This window comes from Anomaloglossus baeobatrachus, chromosome 5, assembly GCF_048569485.1.
Source record: "Anomaloglossus baeobatrachus isolate aAnoBae1 chromosome 5, aAnoBae1.hap1, whole genome shotgun sequence".
Classification (NCBI taxonomy): Eukaryota; Metazoa; Chordata; class Amphibia; order Anura; family Aromobatidae; genus Anomaloglossus; species Anomaloglossus baeobatrachus.
In genome coordinates this window covers 322,553,850-322,574,199 of record NC_134357.1, presented here as the reverse complement: position 1 = coordinate 322,574,199, position 20,350 = coordinate 322,553,850, and the positions used below count along the sequence as shown (strand labels likewise).

Sequence of the window (20,350 nt, the reverse complement as noted above, 5' to 3'; positions counted from 1 at the left end):
AGGCCGCAGAAGCCGGGGACTAAATTTAATAACGCGGCCGGCAAACAGGCGCGGTCGGCGCGGTAGTCCCGGTCGTCACAAAAAAACAACAGCAGCTGCAGCGTCTGTAACACAGGCGCTCCATGCACCGTCCCCAAGGGGACACAGAGTACCTTTTAGATGCAGGGCCTGTCCCTGATGATACCCAGTCTCCTGTCCGTCAGATTCCCCCAGGGGCTGCGGAGGGAGCCCGGTCCCAGTGAATGGTGACCGGTTAGGATCCCACTTCTCCCAGAGCCTCTAAGGGATGGGGAAGGAAAAAGGCATGTGGCTCCAGCCTTTGTACCCGCAATGGGTACCTCAACCTTAACAGCACCGCCGACTTAGTGGGGTGAGAAGGGAGCATGCCGGGGGCCCTGTTGGGGCCCTCTTTTCTTCCATCCGATAAAATCAGCAGCTGCTGCTGACTAAAATGGGAGCTTGAGTGAATGTGTGCCTCCTTCAACACAAAGCATAAAACTGAGGAGCCAGTGATGCACGGGAGGGTGTATAGGCAGAGGGGAGGGGTTACACTTTTTAAAGTGTAATACTTTGTGTGGCCTCCGGAGGCAGAAGCTATACACCCAATAGTCTGGGTCTCCCAATGGAGCGACAAAGAAGGTAAATGTTATATATATATATATATATAAAAAAGTTTATGGCAGGCTTAAACTACCTCCCCCCAAAAAAACATGACTCACTTCAAGTACTTGTATATAAGCTCCTCTCGGGTGAGCAGCTCTTCCGGGAAAGGAACAGTTGGCATAGTGAACTGATGCTGTAGGGGGCTCTCCTGGGAGCGGTGGAAGGAAGCCTGACAGGTGAGGATCGGTACTCCATGCTGGACCGCCTTCACAGACCGTACACTGAAACTTCGCCCATCTCGGGTCCGCTCCACTTGGTACAACACTGGAACCTTGGGGTCTCCTAGTGGTGGACATAAGTAACGTTATTGTAGGGGAGAAGACAAACATTTGGCAGCTTAGCAATAAAAATGGGATAGCAAAAGATGGCTCTGTGTCAGGACAATTTAGGCCAGTGAGCGCCCAGAAAGAGTTCACATCTGATAGGAAAATGTCCGCAGCTGCAGAGATGTGGTATATGGGAAATATGGAGACAGGACAGGTGAAACTGGCTGCTCAGTGACTCCTGTATGAATGTGGCTGGCAGGGTACTGCGAGCAGGGAAGTCGCTGCTACTCCAGCCTGCTGTTGGGACCTGACAATCATCTAGCAATGAATTATCACCAGAATATTCCGTTAACCAGAAAGATAAATGGGTTATCTGGGAATACTATTTTTTTTTTTTTTACTATGTGCCTGAGAACTAATAGGCAGTTAATTACTAAATACCTGCCTGCTGTGCCCAGCGCGATCTCTGCCGGCATATAGCAGTCATAGACTACTCCTGCTGGCGATTCAGCGGCTCCCGCTGACGTTACGTCAACACAGCCGTGGCTAGTCTTTTGCTCTGCACTGTGGAAGGCATGTGATTGCCGATGTCATATTTATTGTCAGCGGGCTCCCTGCTGCGTAACTGCAGGGAGCTGGCTGTCAACCAGCTTGTTCTTGGTAGTCGCCCCATTGACCGAGCAGCCCGGATGAGACAGAGCTGCTCTGCTGACGTGGAGCGGCTGAATCGCCAGCAGGAGTGGTCTGTAATAGGTCAGCACCAGCAGAGATCAGCACCAGGTACAACAGGCAGAAGGCAGCAACTAACTGCCTGTTACTTCTTAAAGCACCACTCCAGAGTTTTTTTCATTTTATTTCAGAGCTGCAGTTGTGCTTTAAGCCCAAGTCCCCTGACCCCTATCTTTTACTTCCCCCCAGCTGCATCATCCTTTCAGTGTCTCTCCGATCCTGTGACGCCATCTTGTATCTATACATCACAGAAAGGGACATTCCGTTTACATTAGGAAACCAGCATCTGCAGATAGTATATTAAAACCTTTGCTTTATTCTTCCATAAGTTAAAACATAAACATCGCCCAGTCTACGTGTTTCAAACAAAAAAACGTTAATTACGAATCGTTCTTGGTCATGATTAAGAATATTTTTTGTTCGAAACGCGTAAATCAGACGGGGTCTACGTTTTAACTTATGAAAGAATAAAGTAAAGGTTTTGATATACTATCTGCGGATTCTGGTCTCCTAATCTGGATGCATTTGTTGAGGAACCGGCCTGATATTTTTCTGTGTACCGCACCTTTTGAGATATCCTATCTACTATGGTGAGCTGAATAATGTGTCTACGCTAGCAGAGGTCACGGATTGGCTGTCACGTCATCAGCACCACAGCCAATGGCAGACACCAGGCGCTCACTCTGCATTAACGATTTAGAACATCAGCGCAAGGTTCAGTTTGCACAGCAGTTGGCTGTCCAGAAACTGTTAAATATATTTAGATAGAAAAAAAAAAAAATGACCAACTGGTATATAAACATTGTGATGAAAAAAAGATCATATTAGTGATAGTAAAATAGGAGGGACATTACCCGCTCGTACAAAGTAGCAGTGAAGAGAGTGGACGTACTCTACATCAGTCACGGAGCTAGCGGCGGCCACCAGTGCCTGCCCCACAATCTGACCACCAAACAGTCTCTGCGTGGTAGGGACCCAATGATGAGAGCCTCTGCAAAGCAACAAAAGAAATATTCACACATTCACAGGACGGTTTGCTACAGCAGATGGAAGACATGCGTACCCTTTTGTGATTGGGCACATCTTACTCTAGGGCACAGTTCATCGAGGCTGAAGTGAAAAATAACAGTCCTGAAGATTAGGGTCACTGAGGCCGATTTAGCAAAATAGTCTAACTTTTAGATAAAACTGCCTAGTTAGGTTTGCACTAACACAATCAGACAGACATCCCAGGGATTCATGCTGGATGATGGATCTAGCACACTGAGTTTACATCATCCGTCCGCATGTTGCAGATTTTTTTGGCTGCATCTCTGGTGACCACAAAGATGCAGCATGTCAATTCTTTTTGTCCCTGCGTTTCTCACTAGTGATGGGAGGACTCGGATCAGCGGGAGATGAATCCCTGGTATGTAGCCATATGCCGGTCCCCATATAATCTAAGGGGATAAGAATCCGGCGTAAAAGGGGAGGAGCAAGTGCTTCATCTTATCAAGTCACTGGCATGGCTATACACTCCCGCAGCTTCTCATTACCTTCATTGCATATGCAAGGCTTCCCCCGCCCACCGGCATCTGTGATTGGTTGGAGCCAGATGCACCCTCATGTTGAGTGACATCGTGCCTGACTCTTCCAATCACAGACACAGGTGGGCAGGTCTATCGTACAGTAAAAATAAATACAAAAATAAAGTGTAGCGTCCCCCTAATTATGATACCCGGCACATATAAAAACCCACGGCAACAGGCTGCAGCCCCCAGCAGTGTGCTTATCTTGGCTGTGTATCAAAATAGGAGGAACTGTATGCAACTTTTTATTATTATTTAAATAAATCATTTTAAAAAAATGATATGCAGTCCTCCTCCCCACCCCAGTTTTGATAGCCAGCCAAAATAAAGCCAGACAGCTGGGGGCTGGTATTCTCAGGCCAGGAAGACCCATGCTTATTGGGCCCCCCCAAGCCTAAAATAGAAGCCTGCAGCCACACAGGATTGTCGCATCTAGTAGATGCAACAATCCCAGCACTTTACCCGGTTCTTCCTTATTGCCCTTGTGCAGTGACATTCCGGATAATACGGGGTTAACGGCAGCTCACAGCTGCCACTAAACCCTATTACTAATCTGTAAGTGAAAAAAAACCAAAAAAAAACCAAAGCCAAAAATCCTTTGTTTGAAATAAAATACAAAAAACCCACCCTCTTTCACCCCTTTATTAATCCCCAAAACACCCATTTCGGCGTAATCCACACAAGGTCTCATGACAATTCCAGCTCTTCTACATCTGAATTCACACTGAGCAGCCATAGAACATTACATCCTGCTCTGAGGTTCAGCCATAGACTGAGTGAGCTGCGCGATTAGCGATGACATCACTCAGGTTAGCCGCGGCCACAGCTGGAGGTTCCCAAGGCCCTCCACCTGTGATCGCAGGTAACCTGACCTTGCGGGACCACAATGAACTCAGGTGATATCACTGAAGTCACCCGAGGTGAAGTTACCTGCAGTCAAAGGTGAAGGACCATGGGAACCTCCAGCTGTGGCCGCGACTAACTTGAGTCGCATCACCCCTGATCGCTGCTCAGTCTCTACCTGAAGTCCACAGCGGGCGATCATGTGCCATGATTGCACGCAGTGACTTTAGATGTAGCAAAGCAGGAATCATCGTGGGACCTCATGTGGATTACATCAGACCTGCAGGGGTTTTTGGGGATTAATAAAGTGGTGAAAGTTAATAAAGTGGTTTTTTTATTTCTTTTCCCTTACAGATTAGTAATAGGGGGGGGGGGGGGATCTCAGACATCTCCCATTACTAATCTAGGGCTTAGCGGAAACTAAGAGCTGACATTAACCCCTTATTACCCCGATTGCGACCACACCAGGGCAATCAGGAAGAGCCGGGTAAAGTGCTGGAATTGTTGCGCCAATTCTGAGTGGCTGCAGGCTGCTATTTTTAGGCTGGGGGAAGCCCAATAAAACTGTCAGGTTTTATCTTGGCTGAGTATCAAAATTGGGGGAACCACACGCCGTTTTTTAAATAATTTTATAAAAAGCCACATGCAGTTCCTCCTATTTTGCGCACAGTTGGGGGCTGCAGCCTGTAGTCACAGGCTTCATTTATGCTGGGTATCATATGGGCACGCTACATCAATTTTTTAAAAAACTGTATTTTTACTGTACGAGAGACCTGCAGACCGGGTCTGTGATTGGAAGCCTCAGACACGCTGTCACTCAGCGTGGGGGCGCATTGACTGCAACCAATCGCAGATGCCAGTGGACGGAGGAAACAGTGCATAGGAAATTACGGTAATAAGCGACCCCGGAAGTGAATGAGAGGCCGCGGAAGCAGTTACAGCCACACCGGTAACTCGATAAGTATAGCACACTCGCTTTATTATTTTTTTCTTTATTTTTACTTTTTCCTTTTTCATTTCCCAAGTTTCAGATCCTAAACCACTAAAAATTCCAGGCCTGGGTCCGCCACTCGGGTGCCTTTGAACCCGTGGGGGTCTGACTGTACAGTCCAGGCTGCCTATCACTATATTTCACCCACTGAATAAAAAAAAAAAAAAAAACGCATTGTCAAAAACACATGGTAAGCGCATCTAGTTTTGGATCCGTTTTTCTGACCACAGGGTGCAGTTTTGTGGTCACCACAAAGATGCAGCGTGCAGACATAGCCCAAACTCTAGCACATACACTATTAAAATAACCCCCACAGAAAGCAGTCAGTCACATGTACTGTTGATTTGTTCAAGTTGTGACATTCCACTTCCTTCTGGCTAAGACGGATTATGAGTACTGATTAGCTGCAGCGGTCACTCAATACACTGCTGGGTTACCTTGGCAGCAGTAGAGAGATGGAGGTCTTGTAGGGGATCATTTCATGTTTAGCGCTGCCATTTGTTTATTAGAAATGGACATCCCTTTTAGTTGTCTGCTAACCTGCCAGTTTGGTTGGGTGCCTCTAAACCATGGCGTGTGCACTTCAAGGGAATCTGTTAGCAGCATTATGTAGGAAGAGACCCTGATTCTAGAGATGTGTCACTTAGATTACTGGGTGCAGCAGTTCTGACAAAGCTCTAAGATGTAGCAGAGCTCAAAGTGTTAACCGTACCCACACCAGTCTCCAGATGTACATTGTATATGGACAGTGAGCTGCTTATCAGGAGGTCTGACAGCAGGCACATGAGCTGTGGTCCTGGCAGTGATAATCTCCTGGTGATAAAACCTTTATTGTGTGGAAACAGCAGCACACAGCCTGATAAGTGACACATGCCTGAATTCAGTGTGGCATGCTGACCTCAGATTACACAGCAAACACCTGCTGACAGATTCCCTCTAATAAAGCAGGACCTGGTCACCTGGCTGCACCAGGTCACCCCCATAGCCATTTCTGCGGACACTTCACACAGCCCGCGGCCAGATCCGTGCAGACAGGGGCCTCCCATGTGTCCCAGCATGCAGTGCAGCATCCCATCAGCAGCACACACGTTACCCTGCGCCACCACAGCATGAAGCACCTGTAAAGATCTTTGTCTAACGGCTCCAGGTTCAGGACGCTGGTGACCAACACGCTCCTCAAATCTTGTGGCCCTTTCTCTTCAGGTTCCGGCAAATCATCCGGCTGCAGCGAGGCGGCCATCTTCCAAGTCACGTGATGACAGAGTCACATGATGGACTTAGCTTGGCAGCCGTCTCCAAACCATTTATTCGTTCGTGCTACAACCGGAAATGACGAAAGGCAAAACAATCCAATCTGCGCATGGCTAGTCGGTAAGACCCGCCCATAATATTATGGCTCGTTCTTATTGGTTAACCGGACTGTCTGTTGGTGACTGCTTTCCGCCTTTTTATTGGCGGCGTTGGATTGGGTAATTTTTTCATCACGTGCTACGTATTGTGGTTTTTGATTGGTTTAATTCCGAGCGGCCTTGTAACCGTTCCTATGATTGGTGAGATTTTATAGGCGGTGGCTACGTTCTGATATAAAAACGTTGTTAAAGGGGACGGACATAAGATTGGTTGGGGGAACCGGATGCCGTGCTGCTCTGCAGGCTATAGAAAGAGGAGTAGCATGGAGTAAGGAAGGAGGCAATGAGAGCTGCGTCTTTCAGCCTAGTGGAGGATGCATGTGAAGCCACACAGACCGTTTCCATAGTGACTGAATGTATGATAGCTGGACAGAAGGCACTTTCTTATGCTCTTACATTTCCTTTAAACATATAAGGTGAAAGCCACATCCATGGAGAAACCCAGCAGCGCTGATGATCTGCAAACCATGAAGCAGGGCGCATGGTTCGTCAACTACGCGGAATTCCAGACGCGCTTCACCGCACACAAAAAGGATACCCAATGCAACTACAGCATTCACAGCAGCATGTCCGTCCGCCACCACAATAGCAAGTCCCACATCCACATACGGCCAGATGTAATGTAAGGAGCCTGGGCGGGGGGGCTTGTCTATAAATTCTTCATAAAAGGTCCTTAATAGCTTGTGGGGATTTTCTTTGTCACTTAAAGGGGTTGTCTGGGAAGAAAAGAGCCAATTATGGAATATTTGGGAAAATAAAGTTACCCTGCAACCCTTTGTTAGACCCTGTAGGTCTTTCTTTAGTTCCTGCAGTTGTTATGTCAGGTACAAGAATATAAATATACATTAGTGATTGGCTGCAGCGGTCGTGGCCCGTGTACTTGAGATCATTGCTGCAGAGAATCACAAAGACAAATGTGGTGTTTCCATAGTGATGGGAGTATCGGTAATTATTTTCTCATGTTTCCTGCTGTCTTTTTTTTTAAACGTTTTGAACAATCCCTTTAATTACTTGTGAACCTCCTGATGACTTAAAGGGTTATTCTCAAGTTCTTTAGGTAAAATTGCAAAGTGCTTATAAGAACAAGAAACTTTGCAACTTCCTAAAATTCCCCTTCCTTCATTCTCACTTTTCATTTAAGGCTACTTTCACACTTGCGTTGTGTGGCATCCGTCACAGTGCGTTGTGTGGCATCCGTCACAGTGCGTTGTGTGGCATCCGTCACAGTGCGTTGTGTGGCATCCGTCACAGTGCGTTGTGTGGCATCCGTCACAGTGCGTTGTGTGACGATTGTGACTGATGCGTTGCAAATAGTGTGGTAATAAAGGTAACGGATTCCTGTGAAAGAACGTTTTGCGTTTGTTTTTGTTTTTTATGTTTCCTTAGCTGGGAAAGGAGATGAGAGAGAGAGACTAGAAATGCTTTTACACGATTCATAACGTTCTGCTGGACATACTGGGCATGCTCAGTAGAACATGACAGAATCCTGCACTGGAATCCGTCACCAGACGCATGATGAATCCAGCACCATAGACATTCGTTATGCCTCTTAACGGAGCCCGACGGAATCCTGCGGAGTGCGTTATTTTACGGCAACAAAAAAACGTTACATTGCGCGTTTCGCCCGACTGTCAGTCATTAAACGACTGATGCGTCGCAGGGGTGATGCAACGCAAGACCATCCGTTGCAATCCGCCCTTAATAGAAGCCTATGAGGAATAAACGGTTTCCTGCAACGGTTACCGTAATTCCTCAAGGCGGCGGATTGCAACGGATGCCGCACAACGCAAGTGTGAAAGTAGCCTTATTGTCTTGTTGCTTAGGTAACTGGTTACCTCTGCTGTCTGTCAGCGATGGCTGGTCTCTTCTTCAAGGAGCGCAGCATGTATACTGGAGATCAAAATTAGAGAACACACAATTTCCTAAATGTTAAGGTCATTGTGTAGTCCTATGGGATTATATCCTAACGAGTAAACTAGCAGTATTTTAAGCTTATTTTCATAAATTTAATTTATTCCAAAGCACATAATAAACATGTAAATGAGATAAATGAAAAAGAACACTGATCAAAATTAGAGAACACTTTCAGATACCTGCAAGTTATTGGGTTAATCTGACACCTAGTGCTGATTTCCTTAACTGACAAACCCTATTGACAGAGTCACACCTGTGAGTGACTCATGTGGGGCTCGCATTATTCACCCAGCAAGGCTGCACACTCTCCTGACAGGAGACGGTCGGCTGCATTTATTTCTATGCAACTGAGACGTTCCTGTCTGGAGAGTGTGCAGCTGTTCCGGGTGAGGTAATGCGAGACTCGCGCGTAATACTTGTGAGTCACTTGCAAGTGTGACTCCAGTCTAACCGGCAGCCTGACTTTCCAGTTTGCACTGAATTAGCAAAAATGGTGTGCCGTTCCAAAGTGACTGAAACCCTCCGGCAACAGGTTGTCCAGGTGAAGGTAAAAGAGGTGACCCTATCAGTCATAGCAGGAGAAGTTGGTCATTCCAAGTCTGTGATTTCAAGAATATTGCATCTTTACAGCATCACAAACTCGAAGTTCCCCAAGAAGGCTGGTCGCCCTCAAAAGACAAATGCAAGAGAGCATAGGATAATGCGGAGAATCTCCATAGGTAATTTTTCAACACTCGCCAGTTCAGCACTGAACAGGGTAAGGATCTGTCTCGTCATACAGTGTCACAACGTTTAAGAGTATTTGGACTGAAATCCCACTCTTCAATGACCAAAGAATCAAAAGGCTAGACTGACATTTGGTGATTAGCATGTTGTGTGGACAAAGGAGAAGTAGTTCACAGTTCATTTTAGTGATGAAAGCAAGTTCAATTTATTTGGGTCTGATGGGAAACATTATGTTCTTTGACAAACTGGTGAAAGACTGAACATAGTGTTTTAAGTCAGTGAAAGGTGATGGAGGAAGTGTCATGGTTTGGGGAATGTTTTCTGCAGCAGGAGTTGGACCTCATACAGCTACATGGCAGAGTGAATGTAAATGTGTATCAGAACCTTTTTCAACAACACGTGGCTATTTACTTGCATTCATCAATCAATCAGCCAGCAATTTTAATGCAGGACAATGTCCCCTGTCACACAGCAAAACGGGTAAAGCAGTTCCTTGAAACAGAAAACATTGAACAGTGAAATAGCCAGCCCAGAGTCCTGATCTAAACCCAATGGAAAATCCTTGGTGACAGAGTTATGGCCAAGAAACCCACAACCGTAAAAGAACTGTGGAAGAAGAGTGAACCAAAATCCCACCAGAGCAGTGTGAGAGACTAGTGATCCTGTGGCCGCAGATGTGCTGTAGTCATTCAAAGCAAAGGCCTGTACACGTCCTACTGATTGGTGACTGTTACTTTCAGAAATTTACTTAGAATCTTTCTCTGTGCTACAGTCATTGCTCTTCTCTAATTATCACGTTTTGGGCAAAATATAGGTTTTATGTTGATAAACTTTGGATCTTTTGTAAAACACTGTTCTAGTGGCACGGTGCACCCCTTACACAAAACCTTCAAATGTTGATCATTGTAGATTACATTATTTCTGAAAAAAGCTAATTATCATACATTGCTCTCTAATTTTGATCTCCAGTGTATAAGCTCTTTGCTATACAGTTTGTGCTTCTTTGACGCTGGCCTCATTGCATTTTCATTCTCCTTGCTTCGCTCCGATGCTGCAAAGGCGAAGCTGCCTCTGGTTACAATAGTGGCGTGCATATAGTTTGGGCCAGCGGCACCACCATGCAACTGGTCCAAACTATCAGTAGTGCACCATCTGTAGGGAGCTAGGAACATTGAAGCCCTGAAACTAAGCTTTGAGAGAACTGATTTAAAACATCAGGCCGTTCTTCATATTACTCAGCAGTTAGGTTTTAAAACGTCATTGCCAAGTCAGGAGCTTCAAGGAAATGGCACTGGAGCAGGGAACGGATTGTCAAAGTTGGCCTATAGAGAAGGTAGACATGATTCCTTACCATCTCTGCCTTCCTGATCGCTGTATACACACTTCTGAATCCCACCTCCACCTCTGTTGATTCAAAGCTTTAGAATAAGCATTGTCTGTAGAGAAACTTAAGGTCCAGTAACACATAACGAGATCGTTACTACGTCACAGTTTCCGGATCGTTGTTAAATCGTTGGTGAGATGTCACACAGTCATTTTCCCAACGACTTTAGTAACGATGCAGCGACCTGTATAACGATCTCGTTGGTCGTTGGGACCCTGTCAAAGAGCAGCTATGTAATGATTACGACCTCGAATAGGGGCGTAGTGTTTGACGCTGTAAGCCACGTAGGCGTGCATATGCGTCACCTTTTCCACACCCCTCCGCTCCGATTGGTGGCCAATACTGCATTCTGATTAGGCAGCCGGCCTAGAAGGCAACTTTGTATCGCTTCATCCTTTGTCCCTTTTTGAGCCTTGCTTTGAGGATAGAACCTGCGACTTCAGCTTCGATCTGAAAAGCAAGCAATCGGGAACAAAGTACGAATGAATCCGGGTGTAGTCGCAGGTTCTATCCTCAAAGCAAGGCTCAAATAGGAACAAAGCATGAAGCGATAACCAATCAGAACGCAGTACTGTTCTCAGCGCCAACCAATCGGTGCAGAGGGGGCGCGGAAAAGGTGATGCAACTACACGCCTACGTGTCACATTTTAAGTTCTCATCTAGGTCGTTAACGAGATCGTTGGTGGGTGTCAAACATACAGATACATCCTGCCCAGCAAGACTCAAACGAGCCAAAAATGGCCCAGGACATTCAGCAACGACCAACGATCTCACAGCAGAGGCGGATCGTTGGTAAATGTCAAACATAACGAGATCACTGGTGAAATCGTTGTTTCGTCACAGACACTGTGACATAGCAACGATGTCGTTAGCGATCTCGTTATGTGTGAAGTGGCCTTTAGACAAGCCAGTGATGTAAATCATTAATGGTTGAGGTGGGTCCATGAAAAATCAGTGGCCAGAATGCTGATGAAACTTAGCTATGTACAACAATTGGAACACTAAATAATCTACTTTAATTTTTGTACAATAACATTATCCCATACCAGGAAATGTGTTATACTGTCTGTTTGAGCTGACACTTCTTTAACCCCCCCCACCCCACATCGGCTGGACATGTATGGTACAGTGATGGAGTCAGTTCAGAAGCAGAGTTGGTGCCATCAGTATTGGGTGTAGGCTATATACAGTGGCATGTAAAAGTTTGTGCACCCCTGGTCAAAATTAGTGTTATTGTGAACAGTTAAGCAAGTTGAAGATGAAATGATCTCCAAATGGCATAAAGTTAAAGATCACACCTTTCCTTTGCATTGTAAGCAAAAAAAAATGTATTTTCATCTTTTACATTTTAAAAATTACAAAAAGGAAAATGGGCTGATGCAAAAGTTTGGGCACCCTTGGAGATTTGTGTGCTCAAATAACTTTGACCAAGATTTCAGACCTTATTTAGCCTGTTAGGGTTATAGCTTGTTCACTACCATCATTAGGAAATGCCAGGTGATGCAAATTTCATAGCTTTATAAAAACCAAGCCTCCTTTAACCTTGTGCCAAAAAAAAACAGCAGCCATGGCTTCTTCTAAGCAGCTGCCTAGCACTCTGAAAATGAAAATGGTGGAGGCCCACAAAGCATGAGAAAGCTATAAGAAGATAGCAAAGTGTTTTCAAGTTGCCCTTTCCTCAGTTTGAAATGTAATTAAGAAATGTCAGTTACGAGGAAGAGTAGAGGTCAAGATAAGGTCTGGAAAACCAAGCAAAATTTCTGTGAGAGCTGCTCGTAGGATTGCTAGAGAGGCAAATCAGAACCCCTGATTGACTGCAAAGGACCTTCAAGAAGATTTAGCAGACTCTGGAGTTGTGGTACATTGTTCTACTGTTCAGAGACATGTGCACAAATATGGCCTTCATGGAAGAGTCATCAGAAGAAAACCTCTCCTGCATTTTTACCATAAAATTCAGCGTCAGAAGTATACAAAAGAACATCTAAAGAAGATGATGTATTTTGGAAACAAGTCCTGTGAAGCGATGAGGTTAAAAAAGAACTCTTTTGCCACAATGATTGATGTGGAGAAAAAAGGACACAGAATTTCAAGAAAAGAGTATCTCATTGTAATGCCTGATAGGAGCCACAGACTCAGACTTGCTGTAAGGGGAATCTAGTGAAAAGCCGCTCACAAAGCAGGACCCCAAGAACTCTGCAACCCTTTAACCCCTGTACAGGGATTTGGATTTACACAGAGCCTCAGAGATCACTACCTGTGGTAGACTGTAGTCCGTGGTCGTCAGGCAGGGTCAAAATCCAGGAGATGCAAAACAGGAACAGAATCGACAGGCAAGGGCGTAGTAAGGAGACAAAGCAGGGGTCAAATACGGAATTGGCAGTAAGGTACAAAAACGACAGGCAGGAGGGTAGTCAAACACAAGCAAGGTCAGCGCACAGGAATCACAATACAAACAGCACATGAGCCAGGAGAACAGAACTATCACTGGCAGTGATCATGTGACAGTAGAGGGAATAAGAAGGGTGTGGTGTCTTCCCATAGGCTGCAGGTGAATGTTGGCCACTTCAGCCGGGAGACACACGCCACCTACAGTCAGCCAGTGGTACTGTAGGTTCCAGCGAAACCTAGCCTAGTGGATGAGCAGAGCCTGTGCTCCGCAGAGCCACGGGCACCGACTCCTCTCCCATCACCAGCACTATCCATGGTGAGAACATGGCGTCGTCTGGCGATCGGAGCAGAAGTCGCAGGAGCGGACTCAGATTGGGACGTGACACTCATCAACCATTAACCATGGGGGTGGATCAATCTGCTGCAGCCAATGGCATGGAGAACATTTTACGGGTAGAAAAAAGAATGGATTCAATGAAATTTCAACTAATTCTTGATGCAAACATAACGCTATATGTAAAAAAGCTGAAGTTGAAAAGAAGATGGCTTCTACAAATGGATATTATCCTAAACACATGTGAAAATCCATAATAGACGATCTCAAAAGGTGCAAGCTGAAGGTTTTACAATGGCCCCTGATCTGAACATCATTGAAAATCTGTGGCTAAACCTCAAAAGAGCAGTGCATGCAAGACTACTCAGGAATCTCACAGAACTGGAAGACTTTTCCAAGTAAGAATGGATGAAAATCTCTCAAATAAGAATTCAAATACTCTTGGTTGGCTCCAAAAAGCGTTTATAAGCTATGATACTTGCCAAAGGGGGTGCTACTAGGTACTAACTGTGTAGGGTGCCCAAACTTTTGAATTGACCCATTTTCGTTAATTTAAAAAATGCAAAACATGAATATATAATATATATATTCCCCTAAAATACAAAGGAAAGGTGTCATCATTAATTTCGTGTCTTTCAGAGATCAATTCATCTTCAACCTGCTTAGCTGTTCACAATAACAGTAATTTTGACTAGGGGTGCCCAAACCTTTTCATGCCACTGTAGTATGGCTGCCAACCAGTTGCAAAGTATGTTGCTAGCACCAATCCCCCCTGTTCAACCCTTTACATTCTGCAGTCAATAGCGATTGCGGAATGTAGATGGTTGTGAGAGGGTAGCTCCTTCTTTAACTCAATCAGCACCCCTTCTCTAGCCTCCTTGTGCCCTATCACTCTGGTCTCCTAATATGTGACCTCATCTTGTGACCTCTGCAACTATTGTGATAAAATAAAATCACAAGATAGGCCAGAAAGACCTATGGGGGGGAAGCAGGGAGACACGTGCCATTTTGAAAGACTTTGAAGTAAAATGGTCTTAGTGGCATAATGAAAAGTAGAGTGATACCTCGCTAATCACACTTGGTGCCACCCAATGAATTGTTTGTCTCTAATCTTCCTGGTAAAGTGATGACTTCATCCATTTGGCTCAGGTGGGTTACCCTTGTGGCTGTGAAGGTCCAGGAAGTTGACCTCTGAAAATGTCTTGAGGGGTAGGAGGGTGTAATTGTAATAGCAGCAACTCCCCCTTTCCAATTAGAGAGCCATCACTACTGTGAAGAGAGAACCCTCTCTCCCACTGTTTTGTCATGTAACCTTTGGCATTTATTTCTGTCTTTCAGATATACAGAGGTGAAGTTTTGTTGCTCCACACTTCAGGGACACAATGAAAAAAGAAACCCCCATAATTTCGTCTGTCCAGCCTATTTTATTCTTCAGTACGATATGGACCTAGATCGTTTGGTGATTAAAGAAGAATATTCAACTCACATACATCCCAAGAAGACCTCTCTGCCTCAAGCATCTCTCGTTCATCCACCTGAAACAAGAGAAGACCTATCACCTGACTCGGAGGTCGCTAATAAAAAGATTTGCAACAATAGTCTATCTCTGTCTCCCGAGAAGAAAAATGCCCAGAAGGAAGTTCAACAAGACAGCCAATCCTCAATCAAGCCTGAGAGTGATTTGCCTTTAGAAATGCAAGAAATTGCTGATGAAAGCAATAGTGAACCTACACCTGCCATCAACAATGACTCCAGAGATGAAGAACTATCCATAGATGCTTTCTCACGTATAGATGGTTTCATTAAAGACTTCCAAAAAGGAGACCCTGGCTCAAAATCAGTGCTGATTATGGGAGTTCAAAACAAAGTGGAGCAACTATGTTTCCAAACAAGTACTATGAGTCACTGGTTCCAAAAGTTTCCAGAGAGCATTTTGCTTCATAAAGTTTCTAGCAAAATTGGGTACATTCTGTATACCTTTGTAGTGGAAACCAAAGAACGCATGGCTAAAATAGTTTACTTTTCTTTTTTAAAAGAAGAAAATGCTAAGAACATTTCCAAAGTGCTGGAATCATTTAAACTTTTCAATTCTGATTGGTCAAAAGTAAAAGTTATCCATACAGATATAGCATTTAAACATGTGGATGTTCTAAAGGAAGCATTTCCATCAGGGCAGGTCTTACTTTCAGTGTATCACACATCACGCCTCATTGAAAAGAAGACCAAAGGATGTGCTGAATTTAGGTACTATGTCCATCAGTGGATCGAGGAGGCCATTTATGAAGCCACTCCTCAGAAGATAAGCTTCTTGGCTACAAGACTTGAAAACAAAATAGACCAAGACCTCTATACGAAACTCTGCAGAGAGTGGTTTTCAAATGAACTTCTGTGGTACGTGCATGTAAAGAAAGGCGTGCTTTCTTGTAGAACTTACATGGACAGCATAGGAATGATCGATATGACTATCTCCAATTGCCTTACAAATCAGAGCTCAATTGAAAAAGCTATCCAAGAGTTTCTTAAGTCAGCAGACTGTTTCAACACAGAAGGGAAGAGGAAGAAGGGGGCATCTCCAGGTTTTTCCAAGAATCGGTTTAAACTGTCCGGAACTAAGAAAATGTGCCCTATCCTGCCTGCACTGAAGGCTGCTCCATCTGCTCCAGGGAACGCTTATAAACTTAAGAGGAAGAAAGCCATTGACCGGATAAAAATGCGTACTAATCTAACAATATGTACTAATGAAAACAATGAACTCATTGTAAAACCGAAGTTGGATGCCTGGAAACCAAATGGACTAAAAAATAAAATGCTACTGCCCCTTAAAGAGGTCTGCAATGATGTTGCCTTTGAGTTGTGTTCAAAAGAGTGGGAAGTAGTTCAAACATCTACTCATCTGATCAATGAGAAAACTGGTTTCACTACTGTCCAGATCCTAGAAGACACCCACAGCGTGTCTTTAAGTGATTACTCTTGTTCATGCTATTTTAACAAGGGCTACAAATTGCCATGTCGTCACATTTTTAGCATGCTCTATGTATACCAAAAGCCAGTGAAAGAGAACATGGTGAGTCTCAGGTGGCGGAAGAGCTATTTGGAACCCATATCGGACCCCAACGTGTATAGTAAGGTCTTGCACTATGCTAACACTAAGGCAGAAACTTCGTCAAGAAGTGACATGATTAAGAGTCTGACTAAGGAATTGTATATTCTCCTCATGCAGTGTGATGTAGAAGAAATGCAAAGAAGGATTTCTGCATTACAGACGATGGCTGATATGTGGCACAGTGACTCAAGCAGCATATCACCATGTCCAAAAGAAGAAAAGACGCCTGAGCTCCCTTACCGCTGGGTGAAGATGGAGCCAATAGAAGGGGAAAACAGTTCTGGCTATGAGCTGTGTAGGCTTGATCCTAAATCACCTTTGAGTTAAAAATGACTCCTGATCAATACATTTAGATATTTGTCTGACTCAATCTTCCTTTGATTGAACACTTCATCTATTTTAAGTTGACTTTAAGCAACTCTAGAATATGGAAAATGCTTAATACAGCATCTTTAAGTTTCCCGTAAAGTGGGTACTTAGATTAAAAGTTTTTACCAAGCCTGATGGAGTAAAGATGACCCATTTCCAGTTGGCGCCTGTTAACCATAGATTAAAAGTTCTTACCAAGCTTGATGGGGTAAAGATGACCCATTACCAGTTGGCGCCTGTTAACCATAGATTACAAGTTTTTACCAAGCCTGATGGGGTAAAGATGACCTATCACCAGTTGGCGCCTGTTACCCATGCCACATCATTGACTTAGAAAAAACACTTCCAGATTTTCATTATTTAGAACTTATATTGCAGAGTCAAACAATAACATTGAACACAAAGAAAAAAGGGGGAGTCTTGAATGCAACCATGTATTTTTGCAAATATCAAAAAGTATGTTTTTATTAAGAATAAAAAGAGCAATTTACAACAATCATAAAAAAGCACATGTAAGATCTCAAACAATGAGTCATGGTCCAGGAAAAGACAGGTTCACACATTATGCTGCATAAAAAATTCCCATTGAATCAAACAAATCCCATAATTTTTTTTATTTAATTCTCAACATGTATTGTAAATTTCCAGGCTTCCAGTTATGTTGATTACAATAAATGGCACAGAAATTTTTATGATGGTTGTAAATTGCTCTTTTTATTCTTAATAAAAACATACTTTTTGATATTTGCAAAAATACATGGTTGCATTCAAGACTCCCCCTTTTTTCTTTGTGTTCACATCATTGACTTGTAGCTGCAAAGTTTAGTAAAACAGATCTTATTTATTTATTTTTTATTATGCCTTCTCCTTGGACATTTTAGCTGAGAGTTCAACTGTTACCAGATATTTGTCTCTGGGGCATGTACTTCTTTCCATTTGGGAGATTGACCAGTAATAAGGAGGGAGCAATAGTGGAGAAAATAAGACTCCCTCCTCTCTGGTCACTGATCTCTGTAGCTACTGAACAATGAGTGATACAGCAGAGCTGAGCTATGTATCATTACAAACACTTCCAGATCTAATCTTACAGCAGTCAGTGTGTGTGCGCATGTGTGCACTGTGAGATGAGCTCTGGAAAGGTTTGCAATGCTCTGTTGTATCTGTTCTGTAGCTGCAGTGAACGGGGGGGGGGGGGGGGGGGGTTCTTTTGTTCCCTGTATGCTGCCACCTGCATATGATTGGTAAGCCTTATTCAAGGAAAAAGTACACTCCCCCAGAGACAAATCTTTGGTAACACCTTGTTGAACGTTACAGAAATAACAAACTTTACATGATAATATCTCTGCAATGAAGGGGATAAATAAAAAAAAATGTATGTAATATATATACACTACTTTTTCCTTCGCTCTGCAGCCACTATTACATGATGTGGCCAGTACGACATGCTCAAACTGTGGAGAGGCCCAGAGAATTCGGCGTAATTCCAGACACTGCGCAACACCTAGATATAATGTTCAAAGTAGTTTTCTGGGATTTAGGATGTCACTTTAGTGAGGGGAATGAATCTCTTGTCACACCTATTTAGCCGAGTGGCATTTTGGCTAGTACCACATACCATTCACTGTTTAGCAGGCACAGCTTGGTACATTTTGTAGTGATTGCCTGATGTTACAGTGCATTCATATTCCGTTGTAGAAGACTATACGATCTATGGTGCTGTACCTGGTAAATATTAAAGAAGGCGCGATCAGTGGAGATGTTATAAGTTTGCTTTGTGGCCATTGATCGGAAATTTGTGGTCTGTTCTAAGGCCAAGTCGTCAATATCAAAGTCCAAGGAAAACCCTTTAGTACAGGCGAATGGTACAGTTTACATAGATGCTCCCACATATCCTTTCTGGCTGGATTCCAAGCAAATATAGTCCCCTAGTAAAACTTTAACAACTACTAGATGGTCGGGTTTGAAGTTAGGAGATTTTGTTTGAACGCATTTCATTTTTTAAAGACTTATCGTCAATTCAGATGTTTTTGGGGGAGGGTTAAATCTACCATATAGTTCCAGACATCGGCCTTTTTATTTATTATTAATTTTTTATGGTAAAATTTACTAGGGGGTGGTCCTTACAGGATAATAATAAGCCTAAAGACACAACCTTCAGAGACTACTATGAGCACCAACTCCTTGCAAAGACCAGAAAATTGGCATTGAATAGAAAGGTCCCCCCGTTATGTTGACCAGTAAGGTAGATGGCTCCTACGTCTCACTGTAGAACTTTGAGTAAATTATAGTTACATTCATTTTATGTAGATTTTTTTAAATTATCTGATTTTTTTTTTATGTGAAATTAATTTCTATTGAAGTAAAATACCTGATATAAAGTTGTGCACGTTTTGTATGAAAAATGTCTTTCTAAAGATGTATTTGTTTTGTTTTGCACCTAAAAGCCTATTTGTTCATTGGAGGGCATTATATATGAGCATTGTTGTGATGTTCTAAACTACTAAAAAACGTTTTTCCTATAAAATAAACACATGGACCTCACCATTAAAATTTCCTACATTTATTACAGAGTCTGTGTCTTGAATAGATGTCTCCGTTCCAGCCGCCCATAATTGCCGCATCCATTAGATGTGACAGTCCCGGGACTCTACCCGGCTCATTCCGAATTGCCCTGGTGCGGTGGCAATCGAGGTAATAAGGAGTTAATGGCAGCAGCCCATAGCTGCCACTAAGTCCTAGGTTAATCATGGCAGGCGTCTATGGGACACCCACAATGATTAACCTGTAAGTGAAAATAAATAAAAACATACAGCCGAAAAAATACTTTATTTGGAATAAAAGATAAAAAAAAAACACCCTCTTTCACCACTTTATTAACCCCCAAATACCACTCCAGGTTCGGCGTAATCCACACGAGGTCCCGCGACGCATCCAGCTCTGCTACATGAAGCTGATAGGAGCGGCCGTAGAACACTGTCGCGCTGTCAGCGGGAACGTCACTGAGGTAGTGTGTGCGGTGATGATTGGAGCTGTAGTGCTGGTGTTTATGCGGTGATGAGTGCAATAGTGCCTGCGTGTGTGCGGTTATGATGGGGGTGGTAGTGCCTGGGTGTGTGCGGTGATGATGGGTGCGGTAGTGCCGGGATGTGTGCAGTGATGATGATGGGTGCGGTAGTGCCGGGGTGTGTGCGGGGATGATGATGGGGGCGGTAGTGCCGGGGTGTGTACAGGGATGATGATGAGGGCGGTAGTGTCGGGGTGTGTGCAGTGATGATGATGAGGGCGGTAGTGCCGGGGTGTGTGCAGTGATGATGATGAGGGCGGTAGTGCCGGGGTGTGTGCGTGAATGATGATGGGGGCGGTAGTGCCTGGGTGTGTGCGGTCATGATGAGTGTGGTAGCGTTGGGGTGTGTGTGGTGATGGGGGCGGTAGTGCCGGGGTGTGTATGGGGATGATGAGTGTGGTAGTGGCGGGGTGTGCGCGGTGATGATGATGAGTGCGGTAGTGCCGGGGTGTATGCAGTGATGATGGGGGCTCTCTCTCGGCTTAACGCAACACGTTATTTCACAGGAATCCGTTGCCTTTATATCACACTATTTACAACGCATCCGTCACATGCGTTACACAACGCATTGTGACGGATGCCGTTCAACGCAAGTGTGA

At 44.2% G+C, this 20,350-nt stretch overlaps 2 protein-coding genes across 2 annotated transcripts in view; one reads left to right on the top strand and one right to left on the bottom strand.

Annotated features, from left to right (window-relative positions):
- The window catches only part of ACOT8 (acyl-CoA thioesterase 8), a 50,134-nt gene extending 43,790 nt beyond the window's left edge, over positions 1 to 6,344 (bottom strand). The window contains exons 1-3 of the mRNA XM_075349764.1: positions 6,179 to 6,344; positions 2,513 to 2,649; positions 720 to 945 (exon numbers count right to left, since the gene is read on the bottom strand). Coding sequence (XP_075205879.1) covers positions 720 to 945; positions 2,513 to 2,649; positions 6,179 to 6,300 — 485 coding nt within the window. The 5' untranslated portion in view covers positions 6,301 to 6,344. The remainder of the gene's footprint in view (positions 1 to 719; positions 946 to 2,512; positions 2,650 to 6,178) is intronic.
- A 327-nt stretch (positions 6,345 to 6,671) lies between these two features.
- On the top strand, positions 6,672 to 17,868 carry ZSWIM3 (zinc finger SWIM-type containing 3). Its single transcript, XM_075349761.1, has 2 exons — positions 6,672 to 7,091; positions 14,554 to 17,868. Exons 1-2 carry the CDS (start codon positions 6,901 to 6,903, stop codon positions 16,643 to 16,645), a joined length of 2,283 nt encoding a protein of 760 aa, XP_075205876.1. The 5' UTR covers positions 6,672 to 6,900; the 3' UTR covers positions 16,646 to 17,868.
- The last annotated feature ends 2,482 nt before the right edge of the window (positions 17,869 to 20,350 follow it).

Bases quoted from the DNA above. Each gene is read 5' to 3' on its own strand.
- ZSWIM3 (XM_075349761.1), top strand. From the start codon at position 6,901: ATGGAGAAACCCAGCAGCGCTGATGATCTGCAAACCATGAAGCAGGGC. The intron at 7,092-14,553 runs GTAAGGAGCCTG...TCTGTCTTTCAG, and splicing joins CACATACGGCCAGATGTAAT to ATATACAGAGGTGAAGTTTT.